This window comes from Dermacentor andersoni, chromosome 8, assembly GCF_023375885.2.
Source record: "Dermacentor andersoni chromosome 8, qqDerAnde1_hic_scaffold, whole genome shotgun sequence".
Classification (NCBI taxonomy): Eukaryota; Metazoa; Arthropoda; class Arachnida; order Ixodida; family Ixodidae; genus Dermacentor; species Dermacentor andersoni.
Genome location: NC_092821.1, coordinates 77,296,359 through 77,312,865, shown reverse-complemented (window position 1 = coordinate 77,312,865; position 16,507 = coordinate 77,296,359). Strand labels below are relative to the sequence as shown.

The 16,507-nt window shown below is 47.9% G+C and overlaps 1 protein-coding gene and 1 pseudogene across 1 annotated transcript in view; both read right to left on the bottom strand.

Annotated features, from left to right (window-relative positions):
- Positions 1-1,618: 1,618 nt before the first annotated feature.
- Positions 1,619-16,507, bottom strand: part of LOC126538755 (uncharacterized) — a 32,630-nt gene continuing 17,741 nt past the window's right edge. The window contains exon 4 of the mRNA XM_055074945.2: positions 1,619-2,348. Within this exon, the coding sequence (XP_054930920.1) occupies positions 2,169-2,348 (180 nt within the window). The 3' untranslated portion in view covers positions 1,619-2,168. The remainder of the gene's footprint in view (positions 2,349-16,507) is intronic.
- Positions 6,375-8,222, bottom strand: LOC140212905 (uncharacterized; annotated as a pseudogene).

Here is a 16,507-nt window from a genome sequence, read left to right as displayed (position 1 = left end):
ACCGAGAGATGTACTCCACCCGCTGTCAGAAATTTCACTTGAAAGTTTTGTGTGTTTAGATGACCTCTCCATAGGCAACACAACAGGCAGGCAATGTTCTTTGTTTGCATAAGTTGCTTCAGGAGAAGCAGGGAGTACACTAAAACAAAAAAAATTTGGAGCAGCTTCGCACTAGTGGCACGAAGACTGGGCAAACACCGAAGCTGGCAGCCCCGCCTAGGTTACTCTTGGTTCGGCTAAGTTTATGCGTGGCTACGCGTGGTTTATTCTGTGACAAGACATGTCTGAGAAGAGCCGAGGTTTCATTCACATACCGCCCTGCTACCCCGAAGAACGCATTTGCATGGATTTCTGAACTTGTCCCTAAAAGTTCTCCGCGACTCGCAGGCCCGGATCGTTCAGTAGACGCGTCTCGTTGCACGCACACTTTTCCTCGGTAACGCAAGCTCGTAACTCCCGATCCTCTGCAACTTGCTGATGTTTCGCCAGCACTTCACCGGCGTGATATTAGGGATTAGACCAAAGTCATCACGTTTGTTCTTGAGTAGCGGCGCGGTGGCTTTCGCGTCACGCTTCCTTTTCTTTGGGAGTGACGCTCTTCTTCTGTCGCCCCACCTCTCTCCATTCATCAGAGACTCGGCTCTTCTGCCGGCGCGGTGGTGGAGCAGAGCTGCTTTTGTACCCCCGTGGTAACGTCACGGCTTAGATCCGCATCTGCGCATGCGCGGCCTCCGTACGGCGCGGCAAGGCAAAGCTATGGTGAAGCGGTGCCCGTGCGTGCGATGACGTCATCGCTCGGCGAGGTTTTGCTGCCCACGTTCGCCGGCCTAACCACTAGCTTAAACATTGCATTGCTGTTAAAAAGCAAGAACAGTACTCAAGAGAAACAGGGGTGTTGCAAGGGTGGGTTCCCCGAGTTATCTCGGCAGTGAAAGGATTCAATACAGTGTTGTCGCTGGTGTGTAACTGACTCCATTTGAAGTGCAGCTGGTTGTCTCTGACGCAATAATTTCCAGGCACCGGCATCATAATGAGTTGCTCTAGGTGAACGGTTTTAACAGTGCTATTGCTTACAATTGCTGCTACCACTCTGGCTACCCGCCAGTGTCTGCATATGCTAGCTAATTTGTGCTGCGCGTACACCTAGCAGGGGATGGAGCTGATGAGCTTGCAGGCAGGCAGGCTAGAAAGTGGCCGTAACAGTAAAAATATAACTGTGCAGTAGCTGGTGAACAGCCCTTGTGAACATCCCAGTCATGTGATGGGTTCAAGCTCTAGAAGCGGCAAGGACAGTGTGCTTACACTGCCTACAACTTCCTGTGGCACAACCGGGGCTGCTGGAACCGTGGCATTCCCGGTGACAAGGTCCAGTGCTGTCCCACTAGCTGTGCTGAGCCACAATGAACTAAGCACCAAGGCTTATCTGGCTGTCTTCGGGCTCCTCAAGGACACTTGCTGTCCAAGATTGGGGGTTACGCTATTCGCACTCTCGGAGTCGGAGGGGATGGGGAGACAACAAACCCACCCCGCGTGCGTTTATTGATGGTTCAGCTGATGACCGGCGATAAGGTCCACGCCTGATCGGCCGTGAACCAGAGGCACGAGACGGGAGGCGACGTACAAACATACTCAATTTAATAAAGTAAAATCATGCCAGAGACAGAATGAAAAAAAGAATACACAAACTACAACAGACGGTGCCAAGCTTTGCGGAAGGCGTGCGGGTCACACACAACGCACGCCATGGCGCGACGCAAAGCCCACCACAGGGGAACTACTAACACTCGCGAAATAAAAAAATGTGTGACAAATGAAAAATACACGCGACAATAAACGTGGCAAGCACTACGCTAGCTGAACATACAAGAATTAACACGCGATGAAAGATGAAACGCGATAAAAAAAAAAAAAAAAGAGTCCGGCGGAAAGTTCTGAGAGTGGGCTGGACCACGAGGCTTATCTGTGGCGTGCTCGCTGAGATCCCGATCTGAAGAGCGTCGGGCTGCTGGCACCTCACTGCCAAAGATCTTGACGGACTTGCACCGTCTGTCGATCGACCGGCGAAGAATTCAGTCTGGAGATTTCAGCCTGCCGACCGCATCTTCGGCTGTCTCTCGGTGCACGACCACGGTGCACTCTGCCCGCTCGCCGAGCCGCCTCGTCCCTCGTCACGCTCCGGTGACCCATGTGACCCACTGGTGCGGCAAGCTCGAGAACAATGGGGAGCCCTCTTCCCCATCGCCGTGCAAGCGGCGTTGCGGCTGTGACGGCAATGGCGGCCCCCTCGAGAGGGACGTGGGCATGCACTTTGTCACACCTGCCCACTCTGCCCACGAATGACAGTCAACCTGCAAGTTGAAAAGAAACATGAACACCATCAGTTTTTGTACACAGCGCAGTGATTCTTTAAACTACAAGGCACGAAAATTTGTGCCCTCCTGTTTTCACTTTTGTTTACAGAGGTAGATGGTATCAACCAGTAAGATGGGGAACCAAGAGGCATTACGGCTGTTCTAGCTTGACACTAAATTAAATAATTTAGGAAAAAGAAACACCACCTAGTAAGCGTCCCACAAAAATGACACATTTTGAGTGAGAACAGCTCTTCACCAGTATGAACACTTGGTTCAGCCCGATGCATCCAGCCAGATCCCATCCGTGGCCATCCACATGCAGAGACGTGCATGTACTTCTACCACATCCTAGAACATTAGTGCCCATCAGCTCAAAAGCTGGGCATCAAATTGTACCTCGAGATAAGTGCCAAGTTTGCAAGTGATAAATCGCAGCATGTCACATGAAAACTTCCTCTGCTTATACGGCAGTGTGTTGCAGCTTTGCTGCTGGCACAAGAGGCCCACAGATTGTTTAGGGCCTAACTTTATGGTACCCTGGCAAGAAATTGTTGCACCTTGAAGTTACGCATGCCTTTTCTTTTTCTCACTGTTTGCCAGCAAAAGCCACAGCCTCGTGGCATTCGGTCAATGATATGAGACTTGCCAGTAGAGCTAGTAACTAAGTTGGAACTGAGAACTACAGTGAACTGTTGCAGCAGAGAAAAAGGGCTGTGATAGCAGATTAACAAGTACAATTTCCAATAATATTAAGGCATAACAGAATAACAATGTCTGGTTGTTACAATTGAGAGTGCAAAAAGTGCCACTACGTGGCACACAGACTGTTTAAGCTGCAGCACTTAGGCTCTTCTTGTACAAGTGTTTTCTTTTTTTTTTACCTGAAGAAAAACATTTGAATTACACTTCGAAGCACTTCGAACATCCAAAATTAGTTTCGCCTAATTTGCTGGCTTAGGGTGAAATTCATGTGCATGTTATGAAAAAACTGAAATTGGCATCCACAGGTTTTCCCAATCAATCTTAAAGGGCCCTGACACAAAATTTTTGAGATTGAATTCACGCACAGAAACTTCACATAATTCCTTGTAACTAATGACCACTTTTGCAGGCTGTATTTCTTTTTGTGAGAGTGACAAAGCAGAGAGCAACTTTGGAAGGGATGTCAGCATGACATCATTAAAGGGGCCCTGATACACTTTTCTAACTGAAGTCCCTATTAAACGATGTTGTCTCCCAAATCTCATGCGTAAAAAATTTTTTCAAATACTTCAACTACAAGTGGAGTCATTTCAACAACCGGCTTTCTTTCTCCTTTCATCTCTGCTAGCACTCTGGAAGCTTCACAGCAGAGAAACTAAGAGCGCAAAGCCCCGCCAAAAAGCTGACCATCGCAGCAGCGAAACGGCTCATTGTGGCACCCCGTAGTGGCCGCTGCAGGCTATGCTAAGCAGCATGCTACTTCTGCCTTATGAAACTGACAACCCGTTGTCTGCATTAATAACACCACCCTCAAATTCCAGCCTAAAATTAGAATTCATGGCACTATTTTCGATACTGACCTCATGTTTAATGACCACCTAAATTGTACATTCGAAAAGAATCGGACATTTCTCCTCTCACCCGCTTGGCATCTCTAGTGTTGCGCTGCTAAGCACCAGGTCACGGGATCATATCCCGCCATTTCAATGGGGGCGAAATGCAAAAATGCCCATGTCCCATGCAGTGGGGGCATGTTAAAGATCCCCTGGTGGTCAAAATTCATCCGGGGGCCCCCACTATGGAGTGCCTCATAACCAAATCGTGGTTTTGGCACGTAAAACCCCAGAATTCAATTCAATTCTCCTGTTGCCTCAGTCTCTTTCTCAAGATGCACTACTCCTTCTTATCAGCAGATATCCACCTTATCTATAGTAAGGTCCTTCTCCCTTCTATAACTCATGCATTTTCTGTTTGGAGGCCTACTTTCCTAAATTTGCAATTTAAAATGAAAATAACTTCTATCCAAAGAACCCTCCTTCTCGTGATTACTGGCTCGTTTTGCACTACGTGAACATTATCTTTACAAGTTTCAGCTAATACGCTACCAATTTCTATAGAACTGGATCATATCAATGATCATATTTCACTCATCATCACCATCATCATCAGCCTGCTTACACCCACTGCAGGGCAAAGGCCTCTCCGATACTTCTCCAACTGCCCCGGTCATGTACTAATTGTGGCCATGTTGTCCCTGTAAACTTCTCAATCTCATCCGCTCACCTAACTTTCTGCCGCCCCCTGCTATGCTTCCCTTCCCTTGGAATCCAGTCCATAACCCTTAATGACCATCGGTTATCTTCCCTCCTCATTACATGTCCTGCCCATGCCCATTTCTTTTTCTTGATTTCAACTAAGATGTCATTAACTCCCGTTTGTTCCCTCACCCAATCTGCTCCTTTCTTATTCCTTAACATTACACCCATCATTATTATTTCCATAGCTCATTGCGTCGTCCTCAATTTAAGAAGAACCCTTTTCGTAAGCCTCTAGGTTTCTGCCCCGTACGCGAGTACTGGTAAGACACAGCTGTTATACACTTTTCTCTTGAGGGATAATGGCAACCTGCTGTTCATGATCTGAGAATGCCTGCTAAACGCACCCCAGCCAATTCTTATTCTTCTTATTATTTCAATCTCATGATGCGGATCAGCGGTCACTACCTGTCCTAAGTAGATGTATTCCCTTACCACTTCCAGTACCTCGCTACATATTGTAAAATGCTGTTTTCTTCCGAGACTGTTAAACATTACTTTAGTTTTCTGGAGATTAATTTTTAGACCCACCATTCTGCTTTGCCTCTCCAGGTCAGTGAGCATGCATTGCAATTGGTCCCTTGAGTTACTAAGCAAGGCAATATCATCAGCGAATTGCAAGTTACTAAGGTACTCTCCATTAACTCTTATCCCCAATTCTTCCCAATCTTGGTCTTTGAATACCTCCTGTAAACATGCTGTGAATAGGATTGCAGAGGTCAAATCTCCCTGCCTGACGCCTTTCTTTATTGGGATTTTGTTACTTTCTTTATGGAGGACTACAGTGGCTGTGGAGCCGCTACAGATATCTTTCAGTATTTTTACATATGGCTCTTCTACACCCTGATTCTATAATGCCTCCATGACTGCTGAGGTTTCGACTGAATCAAACGCTTTCTGGTAATCAGTGAAAGCTATATATAAGGGTTGGTTATATTCCGCACATTTCTCTATCACCTGGTTGATAGTGTGAATATGGTGTATTGTTGAGTAGCATTTACGTAATCCTGCCTGGTCCTTTGGTTGACAGAAGTCTAAGGTGTTCCTGATTCTATTTGCGATTACCATAGTAAATACTTTGTAGGCAACGGACAGTAAGCTGATCGGTGTATAATTTTTCAAGTCTTTTGCGTCCCCCTTCTTATGGATTAGGATTATGTTAGCGTTCTTCCAAGATTCCGGTATGCTCGAAGGCATGAGGCATTGCGTATAAAGGGTGGCCAGTTTTTCTAGAACAATCCGCCCACCATGCTTCAACAAATCTGCTGTTACCTGATCCTCCCCAGCGGCCTTGCCCCTTTGCATCCCCAAGGCTTTCTTTACTTCTTCCGGTGTTACTTGTGGGATTTCGAATTCCTCTAGACTATTCTCTCTTCCATTATCGTCGTGGGTGCCAGTGGTACTGTATAAATCACTATAGAACTCCTCAGCCACTTGAACTATCTCATCCATATTAGTAATGATATTGCCGGTTTTGTCTCCTAAGCCGGCATATTTCGCTATTTGCCCTCAAAGTCCTAACATTCTATGGCCCCACCACCTACAGCCCCTCAAACATCCACTACACCATCGATCCTTGGACCTTTCAGCTCAGCCACAAGCATCATTTTCATTTCCACTGCCTACAACTTAACCAGATTCATACCATTAGAACCCTCCCTGTTTACCATCCCTATACAGACAGCTCCTACACCAGGGTTCGCACAAGCTATACAGAAAAAAATTCAAGCATATTCGAATACTTTTAGGCCCTTTTAGGAGGTATTTAAGGACCTACTACGAAGCTGTATTTCGTAGTTTTGCAACGTAAAAGTATGTAAAAAAATAAATATTTTTATTGCACTCAATGTGGAATAACATATCTGTCAAGATGCACCAAGGAAAGTTCAAGAGACCTCCTGAAGCTTTGCCTCATTCTCTCTGTTCAGGTTTAACACTTGCTCAGCCTTAGCTTTTGCCGCTTTTCTCATGGAATTTGATTTGATTATGTAAGTGGGGTCATTGGCTGCTTCTGCCTTTTCAGCGTAGTCATCTGCTGATGCAGTCAGGTCGCTAACAGCTCCTTCCACTATCTTCCTTTTTTTATTGAGACTGTCAAGCTGGTCCTCAGCACAGCGCATTTTTTTATTGCTTGACACGTTCTTGTTCCTGCCTTTTTGGGCAGGAATGATGCCTTGCAGCTGATACGGCCGTCCTCAAATCTTTTGTGATGACAATGTTAAAAATAAAATCTGCTTTTTTCCACTGCATCGCACACAATTCATTGCGAGATGTAAAAGAGGCCTTTCAAGTTCTCTACAGAGATCTGTCGGTTTATGCTAAAGCCTCTCTCAACAGTTGCCTGACCATGGTTTAGCACAAGCAAGGACTTTACAACTTTCCACAGCTCTGCATAAGGAGCATTGAACTGCAAAAGTTCACTAAAAAAGGTGTCCAGACTGGTGGCTTTCTCAAAAAGTCACAGTTGTTGTTTTTCTTGTAATAGCTCCATGTACTCTGCAAGTACAGTCTCGATGCTGATCTGTCAGCCTCCCTGCCTCAATGAGTGCTTCCAACACTTTCTTGAGGCCTGCCAGGCACTCATTAGGCCTGCAGCACATTTGGCAAAGGTCAAGTGACGAAAAGCCTCCAAACACTGAGAACCTCAAGGGGCTCTTCTCAAAGACCTTCTTCACCACTGCGACTAGGAACTGCTTACACTCCATCTTGAACTGAAATATATCTTTTGCACTTGCATTGCACTTCAAGATTTGTTCGACTGTGTGACCAACGTCCACTTTTTCCAGTGGTGTGTGAATTTTTGGGTCCTCTATATCAATTTGCAGCAGGCCAGTGATCCCCATTGTGGCCAGTGATCCCCACTTGATAAATTTTGTCATTAACTTTTTGACTATCGTCTCCAAGTCTCTCGCCAAAAGAAATAACATCGGCTTGTCTGTTTGGTATTCCATTAGAAATGGCTTCAGTGTAGCAGCAACACTAAGAGCAAATTTCAGCTTTGCCACTACTAATGTGTCCCGAATGAATTCAACAATGTTCTGAAAAGACGCACACTTCGGCAGACGCACTTGCTTCTTCCTTGCGGATTCTACAAACTTCTGCACATCACTCCAGAGTTCCAGAGCTCTTCTGATGACAGCCACATTCTCAACCCAGCGATGGGCAACATACTTCAGAGGAAATACTGCCTTCCCAGTGACTGCTGAAAAATCATGCCTCTTTGCTGGGGCATCCTCAAACAGTGCACTCAGACTGCACAAAATGGTCCCCACTTGCTCGCTATGATGCCTGCCTTGTAGGCATTGCGCACAGTGTGGAGGCTACAAGTACCCAAGTCAAGACAGTGGACCTGAAAGTTTTCCTACACGTGAGGTTGCAGCACCTTGAAGAACTTGAGGTTCACGTTGGGTCCGTCCATTGAGATTTGAAGAATCTTCGCCAGTATCGGTTCTAGTGCTTTCAAAAGTTGGTCTTGAATATCCTCAGCCGTTGCGTGCCCCATGAAAACAGATATATAGTACTTAGTTATCACCTTTTTGGACGAGTCCCGAAATCTTATGTGCACATCCATTTGCTTATCTTGCAGGCACTCATTAGCAGACTTATCAAAAAGTACGACATAGTTTTCGCACCGCTCTATATCTCGTTGCAGCGATGATACAAAAGAAGGTCTGAGGCCATGGCAGGTCATGTAAGCACATTTCTTCTCACCACATAAGAAGCCTTTAGCAATCTCGCTATCAGGAAGCACGCGTTTAAACAACTCGCCTGTTTCCGACGACGATCTGTAGAAGCAGTGGTATGTGACTAACTTCAGAGTTAATCAAATTTCCGCATCTGTCACCAGCTCGTCTACCTTGCACGCGCTGTTGACGTCAGATGACTGGGACGGAGTATCTACGGGTCGCGCGCTCGTGCTAGTGAAAAAATACTCGCACACCGAACCTGCCGCTGCTCTCTTTATACAGGCGCTGTGCTTTGCACTCTTCATGTGGCCTTTCAGTGCAGACTTACCCATGGCAACCAGGTTGAAGCACTTCCCGCATGGTTTGCATTTTGCTCGATGTGGATTCATTGCCTCCGGTGCCACCCAATCCTTGTAGGTGCTGTTACTGCGCCACGCGCTTTGAAATTTACTTTCCAGGCATTTCTGTGCATTGCGGAATTGCTGCAGTCACACGCAGAGAACTGTCTGAATGCACGGCTGCCCAAAGAGTCAAACGTCAACGTACACACGTGCAACGCAAAACCATGAGATGCCGAACTAAAGTGTACTAGAACATGGAGAGTGTCCGGAACGGCTGCTTTTTTAATGCATTCAAAGTGAAGCCAAACGACCGTGACGCCGCTGGGGGCGCTGCGATCGGTAGCACTCACGCGGCGTGGTGCAGAGGTAGAATGTCTGCTTCACACGCAAAAGACCGTAGTTCGAATCTCAGCAAGGGGTAGTGTTTTCTCTTTCTTTTAACACTTCATGCGTTGATGTGTATATTATTTATAGGGTTGCTTAATGCTTGCTTCCGTTGCTATCTAATGCAACAGAGTCAATTATAAAATGCAGGAATAACAACAAAATATTTTTTTAAACGTTGAATGATAATTGTTCCAGCGCCACCTCACAAGAATGAACAAAGCTATCCGAACTAAAGCATGGCCTCCGAGACCCATACGCATACACAAGCCTGCCTACTCCGGCTCGACAGGTTCCGCCGTGCGATCATTGCATGCTCTTGACTTGTCTGCTAGGAGCGGTGAAACTCGTGCGACTGTGCGCAGATGGCATGTAAAATTGTCTGCGAAACAGTCGTTTGAAAAAAGAAATAATGAAAACAAAAATGTACTATTTTTTTACTCTATGTTTCAGCTGAAGCAAAGCAAAATAAATTATGGAAATGCATTTATGTGTGTTAATTATTCGTCAATGGCCGCCTCGTTGTAGACGCACTTCTTTCATCTTTTTGCCGTCTGCTTTGATTTTAATGGCAGCGAAACAGAAAAAGGCACGCAAGGCTTGGTGTGCTTTTAATGTTCACAGATACAGCTTGCCCCCTAAAGAGGTGAGTGGAACTTGTAATTATAACATGCTGAATTAGAAAAGCGCTAACCACAATAAAGTATTGTAGCATATTTTGTAGTATGTGACATTGAATATGACAGATAGCAACACTCGGCTCCACCGTTGTCAGTAAAGTTCAAACACTGAATTGTTTAACATGAGTACGATAGCTTTCTAAAACTTTGTAGGTTAAATTAGGTGTTTGCGAACGTGACGAAATGTTTCGAAAGAACAGGGAAAGGCGTACTCATTGACGATGCTTTACATATTAGCTATAATGTATGTTTACTTGAAGGTGGGCAGAACATGGCAATAGCCGTGCAAGTGATTACATTAACTTAAGTAGATCCATGCCATTCGGACCATTTAGTGTTCCAAATGAGCATAAGCAAACATTTAATATATTTTTTTCCTGCTTGAAATTAAAATATATTGCTCTACTGCAGCCTTTTTCCCGTGTTGCACAGCTAGCCCAGTAAATGTCTCATGTGGTTTGTGTCCTAGGAGCAATATGTACAACTCCAAGAAGCTTTACATTTTGGTAGCACTTGCATGACTGTGGTAATCCCTCATTTAAACCCAGACGGTAACCACCTTCTGCTAAGATTTGGTAAAAAATATTTATTTATTTATTTATTTACCTACCTACTAACTTATTGACTTTTTTTTTTACTTAATAATATTGTCGCAGCCTAGTAGAAGACAGGAGAGCCGGTGTAGAGGACGTATGGAAGCACTTTATCAGAGCAGTCAACGAGACGTCGTTGTCGTCTGTTTTTTCCACTCGCGCGCTACTTCAGCGTCGTACTCATCGCCTGGCACATACCCGCGGCGACCATATAGGATGTGGCATTTGCCCTCCCCCCCCCCTCCTTTGAAAAAAGAGGCATCATCCCGATGCACCAACATCCGAAGGCTGTGCACAAACGGTGCCAAGTTGAGGTCATGAGGAAATGTATGGCTTCATACGAACCACATGCACAACCTCGGGCAGATGCCGCCGGCGTTTGGAGCAGTTATGGCTGTCGGGGACAACTTCATAATTAACATTGCTGATGCGGCGCAGAACTGTGTACGGGCCGAAGTATCTTCGCAGGAGCTTTTCAGACAGCCCCCGCCGACGAGTCAGAGTCCAGATCCACACCTGGTCACCGACGTTGTACGTGACGGGTCTGTGTCGAAGATTGTAGTGTTGGGCATCGTATTCCTGTTGTTCTTTGATTCCCAAATGCGCAAGCTGCCTGGCTTCCTCTGCGCGTTGCGTAAACTCCTTGGCACCAGTCTCGGAGTCACCACACTCGTGCGGCAGCATTGCGTCCAACATTGTCACTTCGCGTCCGTAAACGAGGTTGAAAGGCGTCACACGTGTTGTCTCTTGGCGAGCCGTGTTATACGCAAATGTAACATATGGTAAAATCTCGTCCCAGTTCTTGTGGTCGACATCGATGTACATACTCATCATGTCGGCCAGAGTCTTATTCATACGTTCTGTCAGTCCATTGGTTTGGGGATGATAAGCCGTGGTCTTTCGGTGAGCGGTACCACTTAGTCGCAACACGGTATCCAGAAGCGCAGCCGTGAACGCAGATCCTCTGTCTGTTATGACCACTGCGGGAGCGCCATGCCTGAGGACGACGGCTTCGACAAAAATCGCGCTGCTTCGGCTGCTGTTCCACGTTGGATAGCACCTGTTTCGGCGTATCGCGTAAGATAATCCGTGACGACGATTATCCATCTATTTCCGGCAGTAGACAGTGGAAACGGACCTAAAAGGTCCATGCCAATTTGTTCGAACGGCGCTTGCGGTATCTGAACAGGATGCAGCAGTCCAGCTGGCTTGCCGAGTAGGGCTTTGCGGCGCTGGCAATCCAGGCATGTCTGTGTGTAAGGTTTCACGATCGATGCAAGTCTCGGCCAATAGTACTTTAGCCTAATTCTTGCCAATGTCCGAGTGTAGCCCAAGTGAGCAGCTCGTTGTGACAGGCATGTAGGACTTCGTCGCGAAGAGATGCGGGAATGACGAGTAGGTAGCTGCTGCCACTAGGTGAAAAGTTCTTTTTATACAGAACATCGTGGCGTAAGCAGAATGAAGGCAGCCCTCTGGCGAATAACCTCGGCACGCTGCCTGTTCTTCCCTCTAAGTAATCAAAAAGAGGAACCAGCTCTGCGTCCTCGCGTTGGTGGCGTGAAATGGCGACAGTATCTAGCACGCCTAGAAAAGCCGTGTCATCATCGTCATGCACTGCAGTCTGAACAGGAGACCGAGAAAGGCAGTCGGCGTCGGTGTGTCGTTTCCCTGATTTGTAGACAACCGTGAAGTCGAACTCTTGGAGGCGAAGACTCCAGCGCGCTAGCTGACCAGCTGGATCTTTTAAATTAGTCAGCCAACAAAGTGCATGATGATCACTGACAACGGTGAAACACCGACCATACAAATATGGCCAAAACTTCAGGACGGCCCACACCAGTGCTAGACATTCTTTTTCTGTAGTGGAGTAGTTTGCCTCCGTCCTTGATAGCATCCTGCTGGTGTAAGCAATCACTCTTTCGGCGCCGTCCTGCGGCTGTACAAGCACTGCGCCGAGGCCGACATTACTAGCGTTGGTATGAAGAATCGTAGGAGCGTCGTCATCAAAGTGTACGAGCACGGGAGGCGTATGCAGCCGTTGCCATAGGTCGTGAAACGCCCGTCGCTGGTCGTCACCCCATACGAAGGGGACATCTTCTCTGGTTAGATTCGTTAATGGCCATGCGATGCGCGAAAAGTCCACAATAAAGCGTCGGTAGTAGGCGCAAGGGCCCAGAAAACGTCGCACGGCCTTTTTATCTGATGGCGTTGGGAAAGTAGCAACGGCAGAGATTTTATCAGGGTCAGGTCGGACACCTTCACGACTGACAACATGACTGAGAAATTGAAGTTCTTCAAAGCCAAAATAGCACTTTTCAGGTTTCAAAGTTAGACGAGCTGAGCGTGTTGCTTCAAAGACCATCTTTAGTCTCCATAAGTGTTCCTCGAACGTGACGGAGAAAACAATCACATCGTCGAGGTACACCAGACAGGTTTGCCATTTGAGGCCTGAGAGTACCGTGTCCATTAGTCGCTGAAACGTTGCTGGCGCAGAACACAAACCGAAGGGGAGCACCTGAAATTCATAAAGTCCGTCGGGCGTCACAAAAGTGGTCTTCTCACAGTCTCTCTCATCAACTTCTATTTGCCAGTAGCCGCTTTTCAAGTCCATCGATGAAAAGTAACGTGCGCTTCGTAGCCTGTCCAGTGAATCGTCGATACGCGTCAGCGGATAAACGTCTTTCTTTGTGATCTGGTTGAGTTTTCGATAGTCAACGCAGAAGCGCAGGCTACCATCCTTTTTCACCAACACGACAGGCGATGCCCAAGGACTCTTAGATGGCCAAATAACCCTGTCCTCAAGCATTGTCTTCACTTGCGTTTGTATCGCCTCGCGCTCTTTCGGTGCCACACGATAAGGATTCTGCCGAATTGGTCTGGCGTCGGCTTCGGTAACAATACGGTGCTTAGTGAGCGGCGTCTGGCTGATTCGTGACGTAGATGAAAAGCAGCTCATAAACTCATCGATGAGCTCAAGAAGGCTGTTACGTTCGACGGGTGACAAGGTGGGACTGATATCAACCACAGGGGCAGGCATGGCGACAGTGGCCGTCGCGTGCTCCACTGAGAGGCAGTCTTGTATTGAGGTGAATTCGTCAAAGTAAGCAACAGCCGTGCCTCTAACAATGTGTCGACGTTCCCTGGTAAAATTAGTCAGCAGGAGTTCAGCACGTCCGTCGTGTACGTTAATTATGGCCCTGGCGATGGAAACGCCTTGACTCAGTACCAGTGCGTCGATGTGTTCAGCAACCCCAGTCCCGGTGTTCAAGTTGTCGCAGATAACAGGTACGAGGGAACAGCTTCGCGGCGGAAGCGTGACGTCGTCGTCGGCGATACGTAAGCGGGGTCGCTGGAGGTCCGCGGGGTCGACATCGTCTGAGCTCGTAGAAAATGTGACGACGAGGTCACGGACATTAATCACTGCACCGTACTCTCTCAAGAAATCCACACCCAATATAAGTTCCTTGCAGCACTCAAAGAGAATGATGAGGGTGGCGACGAAGGTTTCACCGGCGATTACTATCCTGGCTGTGCATTTTCCGATCGGCGTCATCAACTGGCCGCCGGCAGTTCTGATGTTGGGCCCGATCCATGGCGTCTTCACTTTTCTCAACCTGTCTGCCAGCTTTTGACTTATCGAAAAATGCGAACCAGTATCGACGACAGCAGCAACTTGGTGGCCGTCAATGAAAACGACAAGATCAACGCTGATGGCATCGGTTACAGGGGGTGCGGTTGGAGACGTCGGAGCTTTAGAGACGTCGGTTGTCGGTGATGGAGGCTCTTGGAAAGCTAGACGGTTTGCAACCTCACCCTCGGAGGTCGCTGCTTCTAGTTTCCCCGGCGCGGGCTAGGGGACCTGCCCCTAGAGGAGTCAGAAAAATCGCAACGGATCGGTGGGGTATAACGAGCCGGAGAAGGGGAACGCGATCCAGGCGTCGCTGAACCTTCCGGCCGAAAGTTTGTAGAATTTTTGTCGCAGGTACGTGCAGCATCAAACACTGGGTAATTGCAGTTGGTAAACCTTGGATACCCGGCTGCGCGGTAGTGGCACGCGCGATAAACATGTCCTGCTTCGCCACAATGAAAGCACAGCGGCCGGCGGTCAGCGATGCGCCACAAATCGGTCTTTCGAAGCGGGTAGCCCACAGGGGATTTGCCGTAAGACCAAGGCGCAGCGATCGGCTGGCAGCGATACGGCATAGCTGGCGGCGGCTGTGACTGGCGAAAATACGGCATCGGGGGTGGCGGTGCTGGCTGCGTCGTAGTGGTCGACGGTGTCAGCAGCATCGAAGTCGCGGGAGGTGGACGACAGACAGCTTCCGCGTAGGTTAGTGGTCGCGGCACCGCCTGCCGGTCGGGGGACGAAAAGGCCTGTCGAACTTCCTCCCGAACGATATCAGTGACAGAAGCCACCGCTGGTGCCATAGGAGAAATCCCGAGCTGCCGGATCTCCTCTCGCACAATCTCCCGGATGACTTCATGCAGAGACGTGCCGTAGCTCTCAGGTAGAACTGAAGCATTCACCGGCGAGTTCACGCGATCATATTGGCGGTACCGTTGCTTTAGTGGCCGTTCTATAGCGGTAGCCTTGGCGAATTCGACCACTGTCGTCGGTGGGTTCCTCACGAGTCCGGCAAACAGTTCCTCCTTCACTCCGCGCAAGAGATAGCGTAACTTCTTTTCTTCGGCCATCTCAGGGTCTGCTCTGTGGAAAAGGCGGGTCATATCTTCTGCATACATGGCTACGCTCTCGTTTGGTTCTTGAATACGGGATTCGAGTAGGCGCTGGGCAGTGTCTCTTCTGTCGGTACTAGTGAACGTGTCTAGCAGCTGGGTGCGGAAGGCATCCCATGTGGTCAAACTTCTCTCCCGGTTCACAAACCACGTCCGCGCACTGTCTTGAAGCGCGAAATAGACATTAGACAGCTTTTGCTGGGAGCCCCAGTCATTATAACTGGCGACACGCTCAAATTGGTCCAGCCAATTTTGGACATCTTCAAAAGCGTCGCCATGGAAACTTTCTGGTATCTTAGGATTCTGCAGCGTCACCTGCGATGGAGTTGCAGTAGCCATGGCGGAAGTAGGTAGACGCGTTCCAGCAGGGTCCTGCAAAGGGTTGAACTTGGGCGTCAGGCCTAGCAGGCGGCGACTGTACCGGTGAACAGGAGTGTCTACGAACGAAGGTGATTCCGTTTTCGAGGTATGGCTCCGCGAAGGGGTGCCGAGCATGAGGCAATCCTACCCAGCACCTCCACCAGTGTCGCAGCCTAGTAGAAGACGGGAAAGCCGGCGTAGAGGACGTACGGAAGCACTTTATCAGAGCAGTCAACGCGACGTCGTTGTCATCTCTGTTTTTCCACTCGCGCGCTAATTCAGCGTCGTTCTCATCGCCTGGCAAATACCCGTGGCGACCATATAGGATGTGGCAATATATATCTACCATCGGAGTTGCGTAGTTTGTACTGCGAATGTACTGGTTATACAGTGTGTGCAATTAAGTTTTAAGAAGTGTCAGAAAAATATTGTGAGGGCAGTTAAAGTGATACGATAGCAGATCAGTGAGGGTGTAACAAACGTGGAGATATATGTGCTACTTCGTTGTTTCTTTAATAGCCATAAAATTCCACGTAGATGAAAACATGCGTGCATTCGCATATATATATATATATATATATATATATATATATATATATATATATATCCTTGAAATAAGCCATGATCAGTGTGAACGTGTTGTGAAAAGCGGTTAAAGCTAGTTTACCATGTGAGCCCTAATTGTCAACTTTTTATGGTCTGGAGCAGATTGAACAGACGGTTTTCGATCGAGTGTTTGCCACTATTTACTGGCCATCTACCTCAAGCCTCTTCGCTTGCAGTGTACATGAGAGTGATATTTCTATATATATTTCCAGGCAATGAAACCAAAGAGGCAGAACTTCTGCTCTGTTCCCGGCCCCCGGCAAACTCCAGGAGAGTATCCGAAGATCGGAAATGTTCCCTGTTTGTTATCCCTAAGAGCCCTACCCTGAGAGAGAAATGGAAGACAACTTGCAACTGCGCAAAGGAAGCTTGACAACCATGAGTGCGGTGTGTGAGGCACATTTCGAGCCACATCATGTGATCCGAGACTTTGTCCACGTCATAAACGGCAAAGAAGTCAGGCTGCCCC